This window comes from Pelmatolapia mariae, linkage group LG16_19 (genome assembly GCF_036321145.2).
Source record: "Pelmatolapia mariae isolate MD_Pm_ZW linkage group LG16_19, Pm_UMD_F_2, whole genome shotgun sequence".
NCBI lineage: Eukaryota > Metazoa > Chordata > Actinopteri > Cichliformes > Cichlidae > Pelmatolapia > Pelmatolapia mariae.
The window spans coordinates 14,708,037-14,734,922 of record NC_086241.1 but is presented as its reverse complement, the minus strand read 5'-3'; the positions used below and the strand labels follow the sequence as shown (position 1 = coordinate 14,734,922).

The window sequence follows — 26,886 nt, the reverse complement described above, 5'->3', positions numbered from 1 at the left end:
GAATCTCCTGCTCCACCATATCTCGAAAGCCCTCTATTGGATTGAGACCTGATGACTGTGGAGGCCATTTGAGTACAGTGAATTGACTTAAACTTTGTGACATGGCATGTTATCCAGCTGAGAGCAGCCATCAGAAGATGGGTAAATTATGATCATAAAAGGATGGACATGTTAGCAATGCTAAAGTTGTCTGTTTAAAATGATGCACAGTCAGTACTAAGGGGCCTAAAGTGTGCAAGAACATATTCCCACATCATCACATCTGAACCAGTACTGAAAGGAAGGATAGATCCATGCTTTTATGTTGTTTACATCAAATTATGTCCCTACCATCTGAGTGTTGCTGCTGAATCTTAAAGAAGTCCAGCCGCTTTTCTTTCCTTAGATTACCATGACCTGGATGACTGAGAACCTTCACAGACAATCATCACATAAGTTTTCTATTGTCCAATTTTGGTGTGAATTATAACCTCAGTTTTCTGTTCTTAGCTGACAGGAGTGAGACTCGGTGTGGTCTTCTGCTGCTGTAGCCCATCTGCTTCAAGGTTCGTTGGACTGTGCATTCAGAAATGCTCTTCTGCATACCTTGGTTTTAGTGACTGGTTATTTGAGTTGCTGTTGCTTTCCTTTGAGCTTTAAGCAGTATGGCCATTCTCCTTTGACCTCTCGCATCAACAAGGTATTTTCACCTGGAAAACTGCCACTCAGTATTTTCTCTTTTATGGGACCATAACCCTAGAGATAGCTGAGTGGGAAAATCCAAGTACAAACATCATGCCACATTCAAAGTCTTGTCAAAGTTTCGTCAGAGTTCAAAGTCCCTGCATTCTGATGCAAAGTTAAAATTTCAGCACGTTTTTTTGATCATTTCGATGAACATTTGGGTGCATTTTGCTGCCATGCGATTGGCAGATTAGACATTTGTAGTCGAATAGTTGTACCTAATGAAGTGGCCAGTGAGCGTACACAGCTTTGGGTAATTAACATGGCAGTAGATGCAGCCACACAGGTCAGCTATTAACAGTAAAGATGTCATGGTTTTGGTCTTCCATCGTTTTGACCGCCCTTAACACGGTGACATTTTTTCACCAACTCAGTAAAGTATGCATTGTATCAAGTCAAAGGAGCAAGATGCTCAACAGTTACTTTAGATCTTTATTCCTGAAGAGATTGGGTATCATACAATGTCTTTGATGCATTTAGAGAAAACCAGATTTCATGGCATGGATTCAGTCAACAGAATGAATATGGGGCTGTGGTAGACCCTGTGGCTATATAAAGATTATAGTCATTATAATATTATTGCTTTCATCACAGAGGAGGAATATTATGGGCCCCTAAAACAAAGGTTATGATTTTCTTATAGGCCCGGTAAATCTAAATAGTAACACCTAAGTTGAAATTCTAAAGGAGTGTCTTGTATGACCACACAGGCCTACTATAGATTGCATTCTGTTATATAATGAAAAAAGTGATTGCACAGTACTAGACTACTGCCCTAAGCAGTCAATTTAAAATAGAATGCCCATAAATAGGTTTTAATATCACAGGGTATAATGTAATGATTGTTTTGTGCTTATCAGGAACAAATATTCAATCTTTCAACTTAAGTGTTACTTTAATAAGTGAAACTCGTATAGCATTGTGCCCAGTTCCGATAGGTCATATGAGGCTGATAATGCACTCCTACGTAAATGTAAAATGCATCATTTAGCAACATATTTTGTATTTGATCATCTAATAAATTCATAAAATCGCACATGGTAAAATAGTCTATATATGAAATACCAAAAATACGGCTGTGAACAAACATGAAAATGGAAACAAGGTAATATAGTTAAGGCTAAACATCTTTGTCTATTACCTTTGTATAGCTAAGTCAATAAGAGAAGCATGCAGTTAACATAACATTGCCACGATTTTACATTAAACAACAAAAGCAATCAACTCAAAACAAATGTATGTGCCTGTCGTCACCACAAATTAGAACCATGTAATGTAGGTTTCCCATGTTGTAAATCATATGGCTTTGTGCAATTGTTCCACCGTCTGCAAATTCATTAATGAAATTCTTTTTGTAAAATAATATATCAATAAATGTCATGCCAGAAATTATTTAGATTCTGTTCTACATGCGTTGTTTCTTACATGCCAGATTGTGCTAATTGTACATCATCCTTAAAAAAACAACCCAAAAAAAATCAGAGGTCTTTCATCAGAGCATGTACACTTACATCCAGAGACAAATGTGCTCAATTCCATCCCCATACTTTATATAAGGTTTTTGTGCACATATTCTACATTTCGTTTAATATAAGAATATTGTCCATTAATAAATTAGGAATAGTACAAGGACTTCAGTTAGGGAAATAAAAGTGGATGGCATAAGTTAAAATATGTTGCCTGCTTTATGTAAAGCGATCTGAATTCATCTTTCTAAGTTTAGGCGGCAGGTGTCCGTCCATCCTGCCCGCCCCTCCTCCAGCCAGTCGCTGCAACTTTGGAGGTAGGTCCGCCACTGACTTACTGATGGGCTCTGTGCTGATCTTGGAGGCCTTCCCACCCTGCTTGTCGTCAGAAACGCCAGGAACAGAGCTGATTCGCTGCAACTTCATGGGCAGGTCGCCAAAGCTGTAAGTCATCTCTGAGGTGGTGGAGCTCATTCTTAGTAGCTTCTTAGGCAGGCCGTCCCGCCCTGTGATCTTCTGGAGCTTAGTAGGCAGCTTGGTGGTGCTGTCATTGTCCTCCAGGGTCTCCAAGCAGTCCAGAGAGCTGTTCTTCTCCCCGCTGTTGCAAAGAGATGGAGCCATGAGGGGCGAGGAGAGAAGCAGGGCCTCCTCCTGTTCCTTCACGCTGTAAGGAGGGGTGGGCACCTCGAATGTGGCATGAAACTGAGAGTAGTCCACTTTAAAGAAACCTTCTTCCAAAGATATGACCGGGAAAAAGCGATGTCCCCACAGAACCTCGTCCTCGGTGTACGATGTCCTCGCTTGGCAGGTCATTCCTGTGAAGGAAAGACAGAAGACCCTTTAAGTTTCACAAATTATGTGTCACTGACTTATAACAGTACAGTTAACCCCAAAAATTTAAATATGAAATATTTCAAGACTCCACTATTATACAGCAGAGCCCTGATTTAATTATGTGCTTGGCACTCTTCCATAAGAGCCAATATGTTATTCACCAGTGCCATTTTTAGATGACAAAGCAAACAATATTGCAAACAAAACTGCCTGAATGAATAAGCATTTACTGTATTACAGAGCCAGCTGCCTAAATAAAAAGCTTAATTGATTTTCCCTTCCTAAATGTGATGTTTATGAGCAATTTCCAGGCTAACATGAACATTAATTAAAAGTATAGTTGAGTAATTGGCCGCATGTGTTTTATAAGAATGAAAAAATAATAATTACAAAAGTCCAATTTTAATTAAAAATTATGATTAGTAAGAAACTTCCACTGCACCTGTCATGTATTCAAAGAGTACAATGCATATTAATATTACATTTACTCTTTGGTTTAGCATAGTCTTCACTTATGGCAGTCCAGTACAAAAATACAGAAAAAAAAAGACCTCAAATCCACTCTTATTCTACTTAACAGCTCTGTCCACGCCTTAGCAACTACAACAGATAGAAGTAATATTTCTTTTTAAGACATTAAAGGGGAATCAGATGTTATGCAAAACACACATACACACACACATACAGACAAAAAAAATGTTCATTATCCTTTTTCATGACATTGTTAAGCCAAAACCAGTGTGACAATTTGGGTAAAAGTGCTCAATTCTGTCCTTTGGAGATTACAAATTAAACCACAATAGCCTTATTAGCATGTGTCTGGCTTGTGTGTGTACTTGTAACCATGCCTTGCAAATTTGGCACATGATAGCAGACTATTATACATTTGGAATAAATGTTCCCTCACTGGGGAATTAAAATCCTGCTTTAAAACTCCCCTCGCATCCTCAGAAACAAATTAATGCAATTAGAAAAATCCCAAGGTTTGAATTAAACAGCATTAAACATTTGTTTTCATCCAAAGTTATTGGATGCTTATAAGTGATTACTCATCGTCATTATTCAGCAGTAGCTATCAAAGCTGTGTGTGCATTATGTCACACTCCCCTGCTTACAGGAAAGCCTTTTCTATCTTAGCATAGTTAACATTCCGCTGAATAAACAATTTTAATTTCTAACTGAAAGTGAGTGCAGAAAAACTATAATTAGGTTTACATCTTGAACAAAATACTAAATTGGTTATATCGGTGCAAAAACCCCCCATTTCACACAGCTGAATGGCTGGGACATTCATGTTAAAACTTGTTGAAATCCATCAGGAAATCAGCAACTGCGGTTCATAATTATCACACATTTTAATTACCAAACTAATATTGTTCTAGCAGCGACATTTGGGTCCAAACTAAGAGAAGCGCTTATTCACAGTGAGACACTGCTGCTGATTGCGAGGATGTCATCATCGAAACTAGCAGCATCTGCGATTCCGCCTGATTCCCAAGGTCATAAAATAATTCACTGATAACAGCTCTGTACACAATCACAGATGTGCGAGAGACTGAACATCAAGTGCGTTTAGGGTATTCAGTGTATTACTTCTGCACTATTGCTTCAAAGTCCCCGAGCCTTTTGGGCATATGCAAGTGTGCTACAGTGAATAAAGTGGGCAAAGCTAATGAGAACTGTAGGGCCAGAGCGATAGAGAGTTAAGCCTGAATGGAAATCTTACTGCATAGTGAACCTGTTAAATTTCCGCCAGCCAAAACACAGTCGCCATCAACAGGCGTGCAAACACCGATTGTGAGAAAATTCTGGTGGAAAATGCTTTCAGATTATAGCTTTTGACAGCTGCTTAATCACCACCACAAATGAGCTGCACCTTCTTTATCAAACATTTCACTCAGTGCTAATTGGACATTGATACTATATCTAAAAGACTACAACACTCTTTAGAGGTTCATAATTATTATTTTTTAAATCAAAGGAGGGAAAGGGGTTGCTACAGTAAAAACAAAATCCAAATAGCGTCATCTTACATCTATTAATAACACTCTATTGGCCCTGCAGATGGTGTAGGAGTTACTGTAAGACCTCTGTCTCTGGAAACCCATGAACCCTGCAGGCCTGGGGCCGAATCCCTGCTCAACCTGTTCCCCTTCCTCTCAACCCACTCAGCCCACTACGGGAGAAACCTCTCTGATGTCAATGATCTAATCCGCTGTATCATCCTTCAAAAACTAACAATAGCACCAGGCTTAATCATGATCATTAATATAGATTTAAATTCCATACATTATTCAAGAAGGGATACTTGAGCCATTGCATAATTGTAGACACGGTTGCATCAGATATGTACAATTGTGTTGCTAAAGACCTGCTGTTCTGCAACGCCCACATTCATATGGCCGCACCATAACAGACACAGCAGTGATAATGAACTGTGCACCTCGACTTTCAGTAAGGCCAAGACACTGCAAATTTGTATGGAAATTTAAACATTATGCTGTGTATATCGAAGTTTCGTATCAGTTAGAGAGACACCCCTAGATCGAGTAACAGAGTGCAGTTACACAGCCTAAAATAGCAGCAGCAAGAAACCATAAAACCTCATTTAGATATTTTTTTACAGTTACTATGTATCATTGCTAAAAATAGAAATCTACTCAAATGAGAATGCCCATATCGGATTGTACAATGTATTACTGGTAAAGCCTTATGTAACTCTTAAACACACGCCTGCCCAGAACTCAGCGTTTCTATGGAAACAAAACTGTAGAAATGTGTGCATGTGACAGCCATAAAGCTTTTTCTCTGCTTAGTTTGGTCAAAAGTAACAGTGACACAACACAAAAGTCTCTCAACAGATGAAAAAAATAAATAAAAATGCACAACCCAACTGCACAGAATGGATTTTCCATTGAGGACAGGCTCAGATCCTCAGTATGGCTCCAGAGCCAGACCAGAATAGTTTTATTGTCACTGAAATGTGACCTTTTACAACACAAAACCACACAGCTCAAAAGTGCCTGCCTTTTGGTGAAGTGGGGAAAACATATATTCTGGTGACATCTCATCAGCGAAGCCCAAAACTCATAATACAAATGTCATTTTTAATAAAGCGCAGAGCAATATACTCATCCCCTTTCATCCATCACTCGGGCGGAATATTGCACTGTTTCCCTCGGATGATCTTTGCGGCACGCACGTTCTGTATCACACGAACAGGTCATAAACACACGCAAAGCAGGGGTTTAAAAAAAAAGAAAGAAAAAAGAACACAACAAGCAAACAAACAAAAATAAACATATCTGTTGTGCTCTGTGCTGCTGGGAACAACAGCAGGACGTCACAGCAGAGAGGGGGAGAAAAAACACCTCTGATATGTGGTGTACAGTGTTGTCACTGAAACTTAGAGGTGTTGGTAACATCAGTAAACCTATGTCAAAAAAGTGAAAGCTAAAATAATTTTGTAGTCACGGTTTTTATACTGTGTGCTTGATATTGTATAGGCTTCCCAGTTATACTGAGTCGCTACCACTGGAACTACGGTACATAGATTTTTAACCACTTCTGGGAAATTCAGATTATTTTTATTCACCCCATTACTTCAAAAAGAACAAGTTGCAGTTAACATCCATGGCTTTCCTGATTAAAATATTATTAAAAAATTATCTTTTCTTATTAAAATATGTACATTCTGAGAGAAATTTATAGGTGGATATCAAATATTATAGCCACCATTTCAGCATCTGCGAAAATGTAAAACTAAATTGTCACAATCTCCCCTTCTGTTTCTGAGTTATAGCATTTAATAATGGTGAAAAAAGATCATCGCGCCACAATGAAGTTGATAAAATTCACTTATTCACTTCACTATTTCATCCTATCAAACATTTATGTGAAATTATTTCAGTTTCACATTTACAGCCCAAAAGTTGTTTTGTGAAATCGCAGTGAGAATGACGTTTGACCTTCACCGCCAATCAGTTCTAATCAATTGTTGCTTCACTCGAAGTAAAAAAAAAAACTTGAGTAAATTCAGGGGACATTTAAGAATGATCACATATGGACAGATGGGGGATCTAAAACCATAATGCCTCCAGCCATAGCTGATGCTGTCGTTAGCATCGAGGCATAAAAATGATATGTTGTAACAATAATTTAACCTACCTCTATGAGTCATGACAGAAAAAACAGAAAGTCAACATAATGTTTGAAATTTATTAATCCAAAAATTACTAAAATAGCGCTTTCCAGCTTTTCCAGTATTTCGATTTTTCTTTCTTTTTATGATTTTTATGATAAAAAAAAGTAATTTGAATATGTAGAATTTTTTAACTGTCTTTTGAGGAGACACAATGACTGACAGATTTATTAATTACACTAATAATCATAATAACAATAATTCAACCTGTGATCAGTTTCGTTCATTCTTCAGTTCATGTAAACAGAAAACCGTCAGGTTTCACCAACTCTGTTAAAGAAAAGAGAAGCCAGAAGAAACTAAGTGGGGAAAAAAACATCACTGGAATCGGTAAAGAGGCAATTCCTCATTCAGCCCATTAGGAGAGAAATTTGTAACTGTGTGGATCCATTACACTTCTAATTTCAGTAAATCGTTATCTGTTCCCCTCTGCGACTCTGTATAAGGCAATACCAGTATATTTCAAATCCTCTGTGGAGTGGCTCTTCTCTATAAAGTGCTCCACAATAAGAGATTCTGAACACCCCTCTTACAGATTCTCTGGAAGACAAATCAGGGTCTTTTGGCTGTTTTATCAACAATACACAAGTTTCACAGAGGAAGACCTCTCTGTTATCGACTTACAACATCTTAAAAAATGTATCTCTCCTTTTGTCTGATTTTGTGTGTGTGTCGATAATGCTGTTGCAAATTACTGAACCACCTCAAAGGCACTTATGCTGGCAGGTAACATATGAAGGAAGAGGGTAGACTCGGATCAAATTATTATCTGCTTTCAGTCCCTCAATTAACCTAAGTGAGTGGTACAAGAAGTGCAAAGTCCTTCAGTAAAATTAGCCGTTCGACTAAAGACAAATACACAGTGTTGGGGAGTAACGGAATACATGTACTGCCGTTACGTATTTAAAATACAAAATATGAGTAACTGTATTCCGTTACAGTTACCATTTAAAAAGGTGGTATTTAGAATACAGTTACTTTGTTGAAATAAATGGATTACACGGTGGTATTTTCCTGTTTCATATTGTGGCGGGTCAGGACTGTTTGGGTTTTGTTTGACAGCTACGTTCTGTTGTTCCAGGCGGCAGTGTTACGGTTGCCATGGTTACAAGATGACGCGCGCTCTCTGCGACTCTCTGTGTTTCCCAATGTTTCCTGGGTCAGAGAGCGCCTTTTTGTTGTTGTTGTTGTGCTAAGCTAATAGGCAGAATGCTACAGTCATAGCCCTAAAGAATGTAGCCTCATGGGCTGCAGGGAGAATGGACTGCCATACCCGTTATGTGTCTGTGAGCGCGAGGAGGGAGAAAAAGGAAAAGTGCGAGCTGTCACCGAGCAGAAACGGGAGCTGGAAGCATGTAAATATAATACTAACCACTGCAGCCAAAAAGAGTGCCTGACGAGCCCAGTTGTAAGTAAGCTATTAAGACTCGACTGTACACTGTGTTCGTGTTTTCCTCCGAAACAATAAGTTCCGTTGGAGCAGCCTTTCAACGCCTCTCTCTGTCTCTCGCTAGCAAACTTGACCCAGACAACAAAGTAAAGCTATTTTTCGGCTACCAGCCCGACACGGAACCCGACGTATTAGCCAGAGATCCCTTTACCACGGTTCGGACCTTCAGTAATAGTAATAAATCACACAGCAATAGTACATTCATGTAGTTGTAAAAAGCATGATAATATATTAAGTAATCCAAAGTATTCAGAATACGTTACTCTCATTGAGTAACGTAACGGAATACGTTACAAAATACATTTTGGGGCATGTATTCTGTAATCTGTAGTGGAATACATTTTAAAAGTAACCTTCCCAACACTGCAAATACAACAGTAGAAGCAAAAGTCCTACATTGAACACCGAGCATCAAAACGCAGACAAAGTTAACGTCTGACTGCTGAACATAGTAAACAGAGCTAAAGATGATTTAGATTTTCCATCTCCACAGCTGTGAACTGATGTCATTGTTGGTAATGTAATGAAGCAACTATAACAAACTTAAGGGGTAAAAAATTTAATTAATGAATGCATGGTTCAGCTGTCTCAAAGTCAAAAATTGAATGATTATTAATTGTTTAACAACGCTGTGCTATAACAGGAAAGCTGTGCAATCATGACGTAAAAGTCCATCTGTTACATGCTTTAATTCTTACTTTATTATGTGTTGCTGAAACAGGGGTAAAAACTGCGTCTCTCTTCAGTTTTCATTGACATTCTTTCAGATGAGAATCATTTCCCATTTTACCTCGACATACCAGTGTATGTTTTTTGAAAAAAATCTGAAAGTTAAAGTAAAAGTCACAGATATTACTTAGTGCTGACTGTTATTGCACAGCTTTTTAAGAAAAAATATACATTCCCAAATCACTGCAACATTTAAACCAGTATTATTACCTGTGAACTTTTAAAAACCATTTTAACCTCTTAAGACCTGAACTCTTCCACAGCATGCATTTTTAATTTCTCTTTGATATTTGGGCATATTGGGGCCCGATGAATGTAAAAACAAAGAATTACCAGATTTTTTTTTTAACCTCATTTTTGTTTTTAAGAAAAATAAGAGCCACATATGAGGATATTCGTTTAAAATTTTGGTAGAACACTAGCAGTATAATGTCCTCGTAAGTGGATATCAGACCCTTGTAGAGCAAAATTGAGTATTTTGGTCTAAATAACCCAAAATGTGATGTCCTTAACCTCCTAGGACCTGGGAGGTTAAGGATCTCTCTATTCACAAAAGTATGCCTACATTGCACAGTCTGTGTGATATATGGTATTTTGGGGCCAAAGTGTATCTTAATCCTGCCAAAGTATGAAACCCCATCAGAAGGTCCCCCCCCCCCCTTCAAAACAGGGCTCACATGATATGTAATATTCATGTAACAGCATGAATAACATTTGAATAATCCTCTGCTGAACTCAGGAATGTTGCACAGATATAAAAATGTAGCTCATTAAAAGTAGATTTCAGAGAGGAGAGAACATGGAAAACAGAACGAGCATAAAGATGTGTTACGTGGTAAGATTTTCTTTTGTCATCTCAGCAACAACCATGTTTGAAAATCAACTCACAGGTATTTTGCAAAACCCTGCGGAAATTAGTAGAGAGCAGTGAGCTGTAGAGACTGTCTGTGGCCTATCTGCACTATGTTTAAAATATTTCACCGACTGACTCCACAATGGAATGATAAAAAAAGAAGAACAGGAAATTGCGTCAAGAATAAGCTTTGAGATTTAGGTGCCCAGAAAGCCATCTCAGCTTGAGACTCTAAATAAATGCACTTTGTGATAAGACAGAGCTAGCTTCTTCTCTGGGCTAACAAAGTGAAGCGGAGTGACAGCAAAGATAAAATGGGTTCTTTGGTGACTGGAACAGAAAAGCACTGTAAACTCAGAGGCAGCCTGCCAGTGTTTCTTGATAGTAGCTGAAAAAAAACAAGAAAAAAAAACAAGTGGTATTCACAGACACGACGGTCTAAAAGAAGCTTATCCAGGTTGGAAAAGCTGCAGGATCATATCCGTTTGGTACTCGGCTCTGTAAAATTCACCGCTGCAAATCTGCACTTGACACACTGAGGACAGAGTAGAGTCAAGGGGCAGACGTGAGAGCAGAGGCCTATTAATTTCAGCTCTGTCAAATTATCTAGGCAGAGTCTCGATCTAGATTTTCAAATAAATAAATCAGAGCTATTGTATGATTAAACAACCCACAGCCACCCGGCAAACGACAATCAAAATTGACGGCTATGTGAAAATGAAGGTTTATTCAAATGACTTCTCATCTGAGTGCTAGTCAGAAGAAAAAAAAAAAAGGGAAGGTGGGTGTCAAAGAGTTCTTTGCAACCTCATATTTAGTGACAAAATCACAAATAACCTCCTTATCCCTCGCTCGCTCTCTGTCTGGCTCTCCCTTTCACTCAGTCACTCAAATGGTTCTACACACACACACACACACAAACACCAGCACAGTGCTGTCAGCAAAGTCCCCTGACAGTCTATCACGGCTGTGGAAACAGCTCAAGTGTTATGTATGAGAAAAATGCTAGCAAAAACAAGCATGCGAATCTGGACATTGCACACACAGAGCACGGTCACACAACATTATTCAAGATTCAGCCTTTTATCTGTGCGCTGCTCCTGTCAAACATTTGCTGCAGCCAAGGCTATCCGCATCATGTCTTTGTCTGCAACACGCGATTACGAGGTATAACAATTAATTCATAATAACTGCTCTGTTCTTCAATGAAATCAGGGAGGAGCATTCCCCTGTCTGTATTAGGTCATGAAAAACTGAAGAATATCAGAGGATGATGACGATGGATGCCATATCTGCTTGCTGAAGAAAGAGAAGTGCAGTTCACAGGTCTGAATAACATGTTTTTAGAGTTTGTCACAGCTATTTTTTTTGTAAAATTTGACTATAGTATTAAATTTTTCCTGCAACACAATAAAATTTCTCATTTGATAGTGATAGTGATAGTGCTATTGCGGCCACAAGTCCTGATCAGCTGTTTCTATGGTGACCACAATCAACTGGTAAACTGTAGAGAAATCCAGAAGCATTCAGTGACCTGTTTTTCACAGTTGGACTTTTCAAGGATGCAAATAAGTCCCCTCCCTTCATTAAATACTGTTTTAGTGCGTAATCCCTTTGTGAAGATGGCTTCAAGTTGCTTGCAGCTCTCAGATTCTATTCCAGCCCCACAGCGCGGGGCTCAGCAATGAGAACAAGAAGGAAGCTGATGGAGGGAAAAGGCAGGGGAAGTGCACTGCTATGGGGGAGGGGAGAGCCTGGATGCTGTGGCAATTGCTTGAGTGTGGAGGCTGTTGGAAAGGGAAGGAAGGAAAAGGAATAGGAGCGGGGCTGCCAAGCATCTCCACACAAGGTGGGGTGTCGGGCAGGCTACAGGAACATATGGCTGAGGGCCATTAACACAGCCAGAAGAGCGCATATTACCAAATGAAGGCAAAGCTGATACCGTCATAAAGGGACGCAGTTGAGCAAAATGCCAATCAATGGATTTCCTTTAGGCCAAACAACCTTTATTGTTCATACAGGAGAAATCACACTGAGTAGGTGTCCACACCAGCTGAGAATATGAAAGATTTGCTTCTCATTATAAAGTATATTGAGTTCAGAAACGATCTGAAAGCCAATTTCTTTCCTTAAAACAGACTGAATGAGTGAAAGAAGCTATAATCTCATATTGATCGCCACTATTAAATCTTCTTAAGTCATGAAAAGGAGTTACAGCTAAGAGGGGGGCAGACAAAAGAGGGATTTTCAAGCCTTAAGAGATCTCGCTTGGATGGTATTAAAAAGGAGTAAAGAATCCCTATTGTTTTTTTCAAGTTTGTCACTTAAGCTTGAGAGCGCATTATTCCAGTAAACTAAACCATGTCTGAGCGGCAAAAATAGAAAGAGACATCCCAGAGGAGGGCCTTGCAAGAAGACAAGCCTTCAGAACAACATGTTCATGGGACTCTGTGTTTAGGCCTCGGGATTGATTCACCTGCACTTCAGGGACGGTCACAGCTCCGCAAATCAATGCTGCGAGTGCATCACAACCTTCTTTGGGGTGATAACCTCTTAAACAAGCAGAGCGCAACATAACAACGTAACACTTGCCCTGAGTGTCTATCCTCTATTATGGCTGGAGTCATGTCAATGTTGAGGTCTCCAGTTTGTGTTATTAATCAAAAAACAAAAAGAAGTGTCCTCACAACAAAGTGGCGCACGCATCTTCTCAGAGACAACAGCTACTCAAACCAAGTCAGTTATTTCTCGCACTTGGAGTAGAGGCAAAAACTGAGGTACTGCTATTTCATCGCGCAGGTTCATTCCAGGTCTGCCACCACACCTCTTCTACCAGTGATTTATTGCCATCCAACAGAGACTTGACAAATCCCTAAAGACACAATTACCGTGCTCACCCCTTGGGATGGCAGCATCTGAAAGGGATAATGAATCCGGTATGTCATAGCTAGTTCGTTGCAATGTCCGTTATGAGGGGTTCAGCCCCAGAGCAATTATTGTATGTGCAATAGCCATAAGATGTTAATCTTACACATCTTCCTAGAATATCCTTGTTTACCTAAAATTTGCAATGCTAATGTCACGATACGACATGAAGGAAACGCATTTGTGCAGAGCAGCAGTTGCTACAGGTGTTGGACAAAATACGTTGAACACATTTTAAATATAAAATAAGCAAGTCAGCTTTGAAATAAATCTGTCTGATGCCTATAAAGCTTAGGCTACAAGACGCTCTGACTTGTTTCTATGATGAATATGAAGCTTCAGTTTTTCTTGTTGTTGTAATGGAGTGAAATATATTGCAAATAAAACCCAATTACCCAATCCAGTGCAACTACAGCATAATCTAGACTCAGACATTAGCTGAACCAACACCTCTCTGACATTCTCATAAAATGAATAAAATGGTTTGCTTCATAAAGTTAGTTCTTATTGTGGGACTAGTGTGACGCATTGCATTAAATTTATATAGAACTTTGTGATTCTGTGTCATTTCTTTTTTCTTGGGGATGAACTGGATGTATCACAGCTACAGATCTTTGAAGTTATTCATTTTAAGTGAGAAATACATGCAAAACCTGATTCTTTACTCAGGTACAATAAAGCAGTTTACAGTAAAGTGGCTTTTGAAATACAATACATAAATAAAAACACAATTGAATTAATTAAATATTAATGCAAAGTGAAGCTATACTGTAGGTAAAGTTTATATAGGAAAGTCTCATTGAAAATATTTAAACAAGAAAGCTGAAAGGCATCCAACACGTGGTTTATCTCCTCAGCTGCACAGGTGGATCTCTGCAGGGACAGACACCTCTCTCAGGAGCTCTCACCCTGAGCACGTTAGATTTAATTGGAAAGCCTTGCTCTCACCTGAGCTGCGACTCTCAACTTCTCCACCGAACCCACTTTAACCCTTTGACCCGCAGGCCCGAGACAGGGAGCATGACACTGAGATGAGAGGACATGCTCTCGCTTTAATGGCTCAAAATGAATTATGGTCAGCTCCTCTGATCTTTCACAGCTGGCTCATAAACGGGGTTTGCGTCTGTAACTGACATCAGGTGACCCCAGACCTCCGGGGCAATGGCCTCTTGCTCATATGAATGAAACTGTGAGGCCTCTGGCGTAAAAGAAAGGTCTCAGTGTTCATTTCAATTACTGCTGCTGATGATAAAGCACAGATCAAGCCATGACATTGGCTGCTCTGCTAATCAGTGGCAATGAATGTTCCCAATTAATTATGCTGGCTGGCTTTACCACTAGACAGAGTCTACATCAAAGTGATTATTACTCTTAATTTCATTTTCCAAGTATGTGTATTTGTTGCACAACAACTTAATTGATGGTATGACATCCGTATTATATAACTTAATAGTTTTTCCTCCACACAAATCAGTATTCATTGTTGTTTATTTACATAAAATGAGTGCCAAGCCTTTTTAATTCCTTTTTTATTACTGATTCCACAATCTGATGATAAATCTCGAGCATCTGTTTATGTAGACGAATCCAAATGATAATATTTTCTGCATCGTGTTTTAAAACTTTAACGCATGCCCAAACACAAACTTCATTTATAACAGACACACTGCTGTTCCAACAAACTGAAGGTAGAAGATTCATTATTCAGGGCTGATCTCTCCAGTCAGTATTTATACAGTATTTATGCATACAAAAGCACATGAATAAACATTAGTAGCTGCTCCAGTCTATAAGCAACCACCCCTGCCACCTACACTCATTTAAAAAAAAAAAATGAGCAGATAGCTGGGTTATTCTATTTTTTATTCCATAACAGTAATTCATGACAAATCCTTGTAGCAGTATGAAAAAGAGGGGGCCGAAAGAAACCTTTGCAAACAATCCAAATCGATGCACAACTTAATCGATGAAAAGAGAGTGCTTTTGATGTTTTACCCATAATTTGCCTCATTATTGGCCTCAGAACCAAATCAAGAGATGAAGCGTGATTCAGTGTTTCGTGTACGACACAGAGGAAAATCATTTCGAAACACTGAGATTATTAGTTAGTGCAGTAAGCTGAATGCGTTTGTGCCCGCGGTACAAAAGTGATGCGTCACCAGAAGCATGAAGCAAAATCTGAGTGAAAACTAAGAAGAAGAAAAAAAGCAATCCAACCAACTAAATGACGACTAAGAGCGCTGAGTTCATCATGAAGTATAAATCCTGAAAAACCTTGGCAACTGTGCTTAAAAACATTTCTAAATATGACTTATATGCAGCACTCTATGAATTTCACAACAAGTATAATGATCACACTCCACACATTTGCATGAAAGTCACATCTCTCTGAAAAGATAAAGGGTTTATGCTGATGATACACTTTATGCTCATGAATCACTGCTTTTCATAGCCGATGAGTGAATTTAGAAACACTTTTCAGAGGTTGCGAAGATTTCAACACTGTTTTGCCGCCATGTTAGACTGAAAACATAATACAAAATTTCAGGGACAGACTAATGTGCTGACTTTCACTTCTGTAATGAAAATGAGGCCCCGCGAAATAAATCATTAGCTTGTTTATCGTTATTTATTACGTCTCTAATCTGAAAAGTGCATGGTCTTAAATTACATAGATGCACATTAGCTCCGTGGGAAAGAAAAAAACACAGCATTCACACAGGAGTGCTGTGGAAATCATGAAATACATTTATTTGCAACACACTAATGAGTTTCATGGCTACAGCAACCTAAACGTCTGTTACTGGCAGCTACAGTTTATTTTGAGCTCTCAAGATTCACCTCCACTAACGAACAGATTGCCTCTGGCTCGGTATTTAAGCCTTCGTAGTGCTGAGCAGCATTACTGGTGTTAATGGGACACTTATCTAAACTTCTGATGTATTTTAAGACTGCATGTAGTAGTTGTGATTCATCTGGCAAGTCAAACTCAGGTCACCATCCGCGCTGCAGCAGAACAGTGAAAATGACCTGCAGCGCTATTAATATGTCATTATATCACAATTTGTTTCTATTTTTCTGACATGCAAGATCAACTTTTTTATATATATTTAGAACAATACTTGTCATTTGCTGTGCTGCACAACAGCAGACGTGCGGCATGTCATACCAGGAAAAAAGTGTGACTGCATTGTATTTAGGTGGGCTGGGTTTGGGGCCCTGCTATTGTGTATGCTGGCTCTCAGTAACTTACTTGTTACTTTGTCTGGTATGAGATAAACTGTTGCCCATGAAGAGTATGATTTCAGTCAATATGTGTGATTCAAGGTATTATATGGTAAAAGATAACGGGAGTCATACTGGAAATCATGTCAAAAAGAAAAATAACAGGGTTAGCTATCAGATTTTTTAAAAAGCAGCTCTGTACATTCATATTCCGTCTGGTGCCTGTATTATACTCTGATGCCTATACTTGTTTAGCACAAATAGTAAATGAGCTGGTTCTTTTATAGCACGTTTCCACTTGCTCCACTTTCCTATCTAGCATTCACACACACTTCAATGAAAGCACTGGAGAGCAACTTGGGTTCAGTATCTTGCCCAAGGATACTTCAGCATGCAGACTGGAGCAGTCTGGGATTGAACACCAACCTTCTGAGTTGTAGTTGACCTGCTCTACCTCCTGAGCTACAGCCATCCTAGTTCCAGCCTGTAGAAACTACATTTATGTAAAACTAATGTGAATTATTTTCTCGAAAAATATGTTCTTTCTGACCTGTGATTATATGTGACACTCATTTTAAAACAGATAAACAGATTTTTCAAGAAAGGGCTGGTTCAGTTCTTCACCACATCTTGGAGGTAATTTAAGTGGATGGTTGAGTGGAAGGATTCAAAGTGAAGGGCTTTGACACTAGAGTTTGCATCCTGCATATCTTGTTGTTCAAGCCACTTAAAAATTATTCTGTATGAAAGCAAAACCATGATCTTTCCTCACATTCAATTTCTCTCCATCAGTGGTTGCACGTTCATCAAACTATACAGCCCGTACTGCAGACCAGGAGAAGGTATTGCAATCAGATTATATGCCTTGCAAGTTAACAATTTGCAAATGTTTTAACAAAAGCATTTATAGAAAACGATCAGAGTATCTTTGTTCATTTATTCTTAAATAATTTCATATTTGAGGTAAGTTCATAAGTAGAATATTTTCTGACACATTTCATTTCCTCCTTATGCAATTTCTTTTAATTGAGTTTTATGCATATATTGCCTCTTCACAACAAAATGGTAAATGGCCTGTATTTGTATAGCACTTTACTTAGTCCCTAAGGACCCCAAAGCACTTTACACTACATTCAGTCATTCATACACTGGTGATGGCAAGCTACATTGTAGCCACAGCTGCCCTGGGGCGCACTGACAAAGGCGAGGCTGCCGGACACTGGCTCCACCGGGCCCTCTGACCACCACCAGTAGGCAACGGGTGAAGTGTCTTGCCCAAGGACACAACGACCGAGACTATCCGAGCCGGGGCTCGAACTGGCAACCTTCCGATTACAAGACGAACTGCCAACTCTTGAGCCACGATCGCCCCAACAAGAGTCATGTCAAGGTGTTTAATATCACAAGGTAAGGACCCTGCCCAACTAGAGCTAAACTCTAAAGGATGATCGTGTATGATCAAGCACTTGGCAACTGTGGGAAGGAAGAACTCCCTTTTAACATAAAAAAAAAAACCCTCTAACAGAACCAGGCTCAGGGATGGGCAGCCATCTACTTCAACTGCTTGGAGGTTGAGAAGAAACAAAAATGAGAGCACAGAGATACAGAGTCAAACATTAATGCCGGGAGAGAGTGCAAAAGTGCAAAGGTGGTGTAGAAACACATGAGTGAAAAATGGTGACAGAAGAAGGAATGCTCAGGGCATCATGGGAAGTCCCCGACAGAGCCTATTGCAGTGTAATTAAGCCATGATTTAGGGTGACCTGATCCAGCCCTAACTATAAAAGGAAAAGTTTTAAGTCTAATCTTAAAAGTAGAGACGCTGTCCATTTCCCAAATTCATACTGAGCCAGTTCTTCACAGAAAACGAGAGGAACTCTGTAGCTGAAGGCCTTACCTCCTATTCTACTTTGAGAATGTCTGAAAACCACAAGCCTGCAATCTGAGAGCAAAGTGCTCTATGGTGGGGTGTTGGTGGCTCTATGGTGGGGTGTTATTGAGAATGATTTCAAATTCAGTTAGATAGGTCATACAAAATGCCTGAGTCAGGCATAGCTAGATGATAAATGACAAAGAAAACATTTTTTATGTTTTTGTTTGTTTTTGATTGGATATATAAGAGTAAAACATTCAAATTAATTATAACTCCTTTTAGGTCTTTGTAAGCTAACATGAAAGATTGCTGCCACTCCTCCTCCTGGGCTTATGCTTCAAGACACTTAACAGTTAGTATAATGTGAGGGGTTTGATTCATTTAAACTAATGTATTATTCCTGCCATTGCAAGGTTTCTGTAAAGCAACATAAATCACAACTGAACAATTATAAAATAATTTACTCACAAGCATTTAGAAGAGAGCAATCTAATGTTTTATAAACCATATTTCATTGTTTTGCTTTTTAGTGCTGTTTCAAAAGTCATTTTTAATGTAATTTTTTGTGTTGATCTATTGTAGCTGATCTGGGAGCAGTCACAGTCTCTGTGAGGATGAGGTTTTGGAGGGATGACAATAGAAGGGAAGCTGCAGAGAGGAGCGTAAGATTGCGAGTCTGCTTTACAGTCCAAATTCTGGAATGTCGGGTTTTGGGGAAGTTTAACGTATTCAGCCATTCTTCTAGAAATGGGAGCAGCACCATCCAAAGTGGGATGGATGTCATCTCTCCTAATAAGACCAGGTTTTCCCCAGAGAGTTTGTCAGGTGTCTATAAAGCTCACATCATTTTCTGGACATGATCTAGACAGCCAGAGGTTGAAGGACAGCATGCAGCTATACACGTCATAAAAAGTTAGACTGGGGAGGGGACCAGAAAAAAACCTCTATCTGACATGAGTCTGACATTGTTTTGGCAAAGTTATACAACATCTCTATATTAATTTCAGTGGCCATACTGGGCGTCATTACTGCCAATGTGAATTACAATTTTAGAAAATCTACGTTTATCCTTAGCCAGCAGTTTTAAATTGGATTCAGTGTCTCCTGCTCTGCCCCTGGAATATACTTAGCTATTGTCACCACAGTTTCTAGCTTCATGTTTCTGAGTATGGAGTTGCCAATACATATATATATATATATATATATATATATATATATATATATTTTTTTTTTTTTTTTTTTTTTTTTTTTTTTTTTTTTTCCTCAGCAGGTGTGTCACCAAGTGGGGAAAATCAATTGTGGTTATATGGGCTATTCTTGCTGCCCTGTTTTCTTCATCGCTTCTATTTTCACACACTGTCATCCAAATTGTAAACTTACTACTTTTTTCCAATGATTTATCTGCCCACATTGTCCAAATCAATCCGTCCCTGTTCTTTTAATTCTTTGCGATCTGTCAATCTCCCTTTCGAGCTGTCCTGACATCCCTCTCGTCCCTGTCGCCACCTCTTTCAGGTTGTCCAGAGCACCTCATCCAAAGTCTCGTCACTCATCTGCTTACTCTGCCTTCATCTGAGACTCACTGAAAAGGACTTTAATTTTGCATATTCAAATTTTTTAGTGAAAAATCTTTCTTGTTGATTCCATTATCAATAGTATACTGCTAACTAATTCTAGTAGTAAATAAAGAGAAAAGATAACGTGACCACTAATATCTTTGGTTATGAAAAAAGACAAAAAACGACAATCTGAAGCTTTATGTATATTTATATGTATTATCAGATAAATAAATTGAGACTGTAGGCAGGATGGGTTCGTTGCAGTCTTGCTATATTAACAGTTTCTATGAGACAAACTCTGAGTAATCACAAATGGACAGCAAGTGTAAACGGCCACTAGACCACTTGCCAGGATTGTTCTGGGACTCATTAGACCCTACGTCCTCTGAAGAGTGTTCTCTGATTTCTCTGTATTATTGCAGGGTCTTTACCTTTAAATATAAAACACCTTGAGGACTCTGTTGTTGTGATTTGGTGCTATATAAATAAAATTTAATTGAAATGAATTGTGCAAATACTATCGTGTTCTGAGACAGCCTCAAAAAAGACAAAACAAAACAGTACACGGGATGTATTAGTGCAGGATGTGGTGGTCTTTTTTCTCACTACCCTAAATAGCTGGAATAACCCGTACATCTTGAGCCATTTAGGGGTTTTTTTTGCTCAACCTTGCTAAATAAATTTTTTGCTTCACTGGTGACGAACAATAAATTTGACCTTCTAGCGGAAGTGATGTAGAAAAAATCAGAGCACGATTGGTCAGCGAGATCCTTGGAGACACATAACGACACATGACACAGGTCTATGGTGACTGAGCCACGCTTTTCACACCTAATTACTCTTCAGTCTGACTGTTCGAAATGCATCTTCACATCCAGTTTAAACAGAGTCCAGCATGCACAGAAAATGCTTAACCATATAATAATCACTTTTTCCAACAGACCCTACCTTATTAAAAGTGAGCAAATATTTCTGCCCTGCAGTCTTAGTCTATGACAGACTGTGCATTTAATGTCAAATGTATAATCACATATGTACAAAATGTTATCATTACTCTAAAACAACAAAATGCATTTGTATTTATTAAGCATTGGAGTTATACCAGAGTCGCAAACATCAGATATTAGCTGGTTTGTAGTCATTACTTGTTATCCACTCCTGCTGCAATAAATTCCTCCTCTTTGATCCAAGCACCTGTCAGGCCTGCAGTGCTCGAATAATGCTGAAATAACTAAGCCGAGTATTATTTTACAGAGATCCAGTAAGTAATAGGTGGATGAAGCACACACAGACACAGAGCCTGACGTGTACTGCTCTGTAGCCCATCACACTGCTAAAATTTCTTGCTGGGAAGTAAATTGGTGTGTGTTGCTTCTATTGATTGTTTGACATTATTCCTGTTAGCGCCATTAACTCATCTAAAACTTGTTACTACAAGCCTATGCTGTTTTTTTCTAAAGCTAGTCTGCTCTTCTGGCAGCATGCACAGTACATTAACTGCAATTTATCCTCTGGAGCACAACTGGTATTACTGCGGAAAAAAAAAAAGATAGGATGCCACGAGACAACCTACACATCTCATCTGGAAGCTGTATCACATTGAGGCAGTGATTAAAAACACCTTAGGCTCTTGTTTAAAAGAGAAGAGGGTAAGCTTGTGCCTTTTTGCACAATGTAGGGGTTTTCTGAGGTTACAGCAAAATGGAACAATTCTGAGTTCCTTCACGCTCTTCTTTTCTTCTTTTGTGCGGAAAAAGAACTGACAAAATATTTTCGTGTGATCTAGAGGAACGAAAGGTTAGTGTGTCAAAAAGGGTACAGTGTTGTGTCTGTTATTATCTAGTGGGAAGCCCAACGGCCCAGTGATGGCGAGGCTTTAATCTGGAGAGTATTTTAACTCGTGTTCCAGACAGTGTTTTTCCACGCATAACAAGAGAGAGAAAGAAAAGAAAATAGTGGGGAGTTGGGCAGCTTCTTCACTAGTAAACACCAAGCCTCATAAATATTTCATCTTATTCTTTCTCTGCTGTATCACCTGTTCTGGAAAGCACTTTATGGAAGAGTAACGCCTCTGTCTGCTTTTCACATTTCAGAGGAGAGTCTCCTTGATGCCAGGTGGTGTCAACAACTGGAAATTAGATTCATGTTTAAAAAACATGTTTACCCAATTTATTACCAAAATTATTATATGATTCCTATACCATAAGAATAAAAAAAATATCTAAGTTTAGGTGCAGTGCTGCAATCCTGAATACTTAAGGAGAGGTTGCCATGGAAACAGAGTTACACTGGCCAGAAATGAAAGCGTCTGAGGATTTAGACTTTCACTGTACATCAATTTTTAACTATAGATTGTTTCTACATCACCCTTCCCACCAACTTCACGTAACCGCAAGTGCTCCTCCATACAGACACTTCTGTGGAATACAAACGTGAGCACAACAATCCCCCAAAAAACACACGGATGATGTGATGACACATGCTTCAGCGACAGCGTAACGCTATAAATATCTGCAAATATAACAATGACGATTTTTATCGCATTGCTACACTGCAGATTTGCCGCACTTGCTTAAAACAGCAAGTTTTAGTTGTCTAGCCAAGTGTGCAACAGTCACAAAAGATGTACAGTCACAGCAAGATGAAAGATTAAGATTTAGATCATTTTACACCAGATTTTTAGTGATTATTTATTTAATTTATAATGAGACATCCTCAATTTGTCTTTCACAGAATTAAGTCTGTACAGATGCTGCATACTGGAATATATTAAAACATAATACAAACTGCAATATATTAACACAACATAATAATGTGCAGCGCACTTTCATCTATGCAACGTGCCAGTGAAATGACGAATCATAAATACTGCATGCCCTGAGCTGGAGGGTCACAGTGAGCTCAATCTTTGATACAACTGCAATAAATTGCTATCATGATTATCTATCAGGAATTGAATGTCTATGCTAATTACTGTCTGCAGTGTTGGCCTGCAAGCTTCCCTGTCACATCTCCATATGCTGTTTTCTCTGAACCAGCCTATTACAACTGCTCCTGTGTTCACTCTGTAACACTGAGGGAGCTCGCCCCACTCTTACTATAGCAACTGTGTCAAATAAACCGTCGAATTTAAAATGACCACGGTGGAGAATTTTACTCGGGGCATTGCTCATCTTGTGGAAATGGAATTCCCCTAATTCTAAAGGGACCTTAGAAAGCAAATTATTATGCCCTCTGAGAACAGCAGCCAAGAGGTAAGAGCTGTTCAGGCACAAAGACGGAGGAGTGGAATTTACTGCAGATGACAAAAAGAAAAGGTGTAAAACCAAAACGGTGACCTGCTAGAGCTTCAAGTGTTCTGCACTTAGGCAGAATTTTAAGCCATACTTAACTTCTCAAAGCACACAAGGTGTTAAAATTCATTTAAAGCCTGCAGACAAAATTAATCATCAGTGATTTATAAATGCCAACCACTTTCATTATTAGCAGCTCTGTGTGTTTGCCAGAGAAATAAAAATCAATGAATTGCAATCAAGAGGTCAATACCAAGTCCGTTTGGATGTCAACCATTAACACCTATGAAGAAGCTCAATATTATCCATTTCTGTTACATAAACACATCAAAGTACTTCAGCACCATTAAAAAGACAATCCAACATACTCCTATACTGAAGATGTAGACTGCAGCTATGACTTGAAGTAAAACAGGCTACAGGCTGTCATTTTCACCAGAGCAAGCCAACAAAAATGCATGTTTGCTGTTACTCACCTGTGGTCTCCACTATTCCTTCTAATATAACCACAATTTCAAACTGCTCTGTTTGCATGGACCTCTGGGAGAGGTCGTAGAAGGGGCTTTTGGTGTCAATCACATGGCAGATCGTGAGTGGTGAGACGAGAAAGAGCTGATCTGCTCCGGTGCTGAAACCCACGTCCAACTCCAGCTGATCCAGCGGAAGAAACTCGCCTTCGGGGGTCTGGCGAGACTAAAGAAGCATACAGAAAGTGACAGAGAACTCTTCAGTAGAGAGAAGGAAGGGGTAAGACAGCTATCCACAGCTTATCAAGAGCCTTTGTGTAAGCTTTTCACATTTTATATGCAATCAGATCCAACCAGTCTATCAGGAAAATTACTACAATTTTCTTAAATTAAGTCAAAAGAAGGACACATGCTCTAAGAATATCCATTTTAGCATAGTTTGGAGGTGTCACTGACTCTTTACATGTGTAATTAAATAAACTGGATTCAGTTTGATCCACTTGATCAAAGTGGATTCACCTGCATTAAACTCACCTGCCGTGTCAGAATATGAAAACTAGACACAGGAAAAAGGCTTATTTGCCTCTATGAAAAACAAATAAACAAAGCAAAGCAAAAATCATCATTTACTAACATGGATGTTGTTGCAGTGTGGTGTATATGTCTTTAATGTGATAGAAGCTGCAGGGTTTTTTGCAATGTTTTTGCTGTATTGTCAGCATACTCTTGTCTGTTGTTATGGTAGTGGATGTACATTTATATTATGGAAAGTGTTTATGAAGCAAAGCAGTAAAAGGCATGGGAAGTGACAAATAAGAATATTCTTGTGTAGAGAAATGAACTCATGGACACACAATGTTATTACTAAGGTGCAGGCCGCTTGGAAAAAGTTGCCAAATTATTTTTACTGTTATTGTTCTTTTTGTAATTGTATTATAATTCCTGGAAACTATATGCCTTTTGTGTTTTGATTTAGGGTAGGTAATGATCTTCCTGGAGTTATGTCACAAATGTGGTGTAACGTGCATCCACTGCAGTCTATGAAATTTGGAAATACAAATGAGGATTTGTCCAATAGATGCCTCGCGGTCCTATGAACAGTTAGGAGTAGGCTTAAATGTCAGTGTGTAGGCCTTTCTGTATCAGTTTTCTAAACAACTCATGAGGTGAACTATGAGAAACACTGGGGACAAGCCCAAAAGCATCATCACTCACTTTTAGCAATTTGCAGCGGATCTGTGCAGAGACCATATGGCTGTTACGCAGGTTCCCGACCCTGAACATGAGAGTTAGTTTTCCATCTCGCATAGAAATCGCCGCATGTTCACTGAACATCAAAGTCTCGGCCCTTTTCTTGGGCTGAGACATCTTGATAAACATGCAGCCGATCAAAAATGCATCGACGATCGATCCGAGGATCGACTGGAAAAGGAAGAGAATGATCCCCTCGGGGCATTTGTCTGTAATGTATCTGTAACCATATCCTATCGTGGCCTCGGTCTCTATGAAGAAGAGAAAGGCTGAGGGAAAGTTATAGACATTGGCCACACATGGAGTGTACTTATCATTGTGGGCTTTGTTGAGGTCTCCTCTGATGTACGCGATGAGCCACCACATAGAGGCCATGAAGAGCCAAGCGACTGTGTAGGTGAGGATGAAAATAAATAGATTCCAGCGCCATTTCAAATCTACTAGTGTTGTGAATAAGTCTGAGAGATATCTGCTGGTTTCACCACCCAGGTTCCCATGCTGGACGTTACATCGCCCGTTCTTGTCCACGAACCGCTGCCTCTTCTTCTTTTTCTCTGGGGGAGGCTGATTGAATCCAGACCCGCTAGATGAGGTGGTCACTACCTGATAATCGTCCCCAAATTTCTTTCGAAGTGCAGACATACTACGATGACAGCAGCGAAAGAAATAACAAATGATTCAATATTTTTTTTTCTTTTTTTAAAGTCTGGCTTTTAGTTGCTGCAGTCGTTAGTGCCCGTGCGCAATGTCTCCTTTTTGGGAAATAAGGCGATAAAAGTGCGATGTCTTCTCCCGAGTTAGACTTGCATCGTCCTCTTTCGCCACACACGACTGTTGCTACACTCTACAGCCATGAAATATCAATAATGGACGACCAGCTTACAAACCCCAAAGATAGAAGCCATATGAAAAAAAATAAAATAAAATAAGCGACGCACAGGATAAGGTATCCAAACGCGCCAGTCGCAGTCCAGGTTTTAGAGGCTTATCAGTTGCAGCGTCGTGGATTACTCATCGCCAGTGAAGGTTGGGGGGCTATATCGACTTGTTCAAAACTGTACTCACGAAGTAAGTTTTCACAGGAAAGTTCAAAATCCTTAAGTGGTCTATAAAAGACAATTATCTCTGCGTAATTAGTCTGTGGAAACGGTTTCCAAGATGAAAACGCTCTTTGCGCACTTGCGGCTGTGTTGGAGATAATTCGGTTTCCAGTCCTTCCTTTGCGATCTCTACACATAGAAGATAAATTGCGCCCAAGTATATGACTGTAAAAAATGACGAGCTGGAGGAAGAAAATCACTGTCCCACTGTCGTCATTTGCTGCTGCGCGCATCGACGCTGTTTGCCTGGTTCTTTTCGGGCACCCTTTCCCCTCTCTTAGAGAAATATCGACTGGATTCTCATAGTTCAGCGGCAGAGATCCACCAGATGCTCTTTTGGCTGCTTAAATCCTTCTTTCCCTTCGATTTCCCTGTTCGGCTCCTGCGCACTTCCACGATTTCAGTGATGCACTCACTGTTGCCTAGTGGTACTACAAAGACAGACAATTTGGAGGAGGAGGGAAGAGGATTCGCCTGATTTGACAGGTGTATTTTCGTGTTTTTTTTTTTCTAATAATCAAATATGGGAAATTGCAGTCGAGATGTCTTGATGACTTTCAAATAATTGCACCGAAAGCAACATTTTAGACTCCAATAATGGAAAAATGAACCCCTGGCTTAGAGATAGATTGCCAATAACAGTTATTAAGGATATTATAAATGGCTTTTGCGTGTTTTAAAAAGCTACATTTTTCTCCTGCAGCTCGTTATCTCTATTTTGCAAAAAAAAAAAAAAAAAAAAGTTGCCAAACTAATGCTCATTAGTCTTTTTAAGCACATAACCAGTTTAAGGAAAAATCTTCCCAATGCCAGTGAACATTTTAAAATGTTTAGTGGCTATTCTTCTGGGTCACCTGTACTGACAGCCACAGCTGACCCCCACATTCATCGATCCCATGGGTGACTGCACCGAATCTATGCTACACACTCGATCTCT

At 39.3% G+C, this 26,886-nt stretch overlaps 1 protein-coding gene across 1 annotated transcript; it reads right to left on the bottom strand.

Moving 5' to 3' along the window:
- Positions 1–395: 395 nt before the first annotated feature.
- Positions 396–26,359, bottom strand: kcnj3a (potassium inwardly rectifying channel subfamily J member 3a). Its single transcript, XM_063499176.1, has 3 exons — positions 24,814–26,359; positions 23,608–23,824; positions 396–3,004 (listed from the first exon to the last, which is right to left on the bottom strand). Exons 1-3 carry the CDS (start codon positions 25,489–25,491, stop codon positions 2,409–2,411), a joined length of 1,491 nt encoding a protein of 496 aa, XP_063355246.1. The 5' UTR covers positions 25,492–26,359; the 3' UTR covers positions 396–2,408.
- Between the last annotated feature and the right edge of the window lie 527 nt (positions 26,360–26,886).

Excerpts from the sequence above, each read along its gene's own strand:
- kcnj3a (XM_063499176.1), bottom strand. The coding sequence starts at position 25,491 with ATGTCTGCACTTCGAAAGAAATTTGGGGACGATTATCAGGTAGTGACC. Across the intron at positions 23,825-24,813 it reads TCCGCTGCAAATTGCTAAAA|TCTCGCCAGACCCCCGAAGG; the intron begins GTGAGTGATGAT and ends ATGCTTCTTTAG. Across the intron at positions 3,005-23,607 it reads AGGAATAGTGGAGACCACAG|GAATGACCTGCCAAGCGAGG; the intron begins GTGAGTAACAGC and ends TTTCCTTCACAG.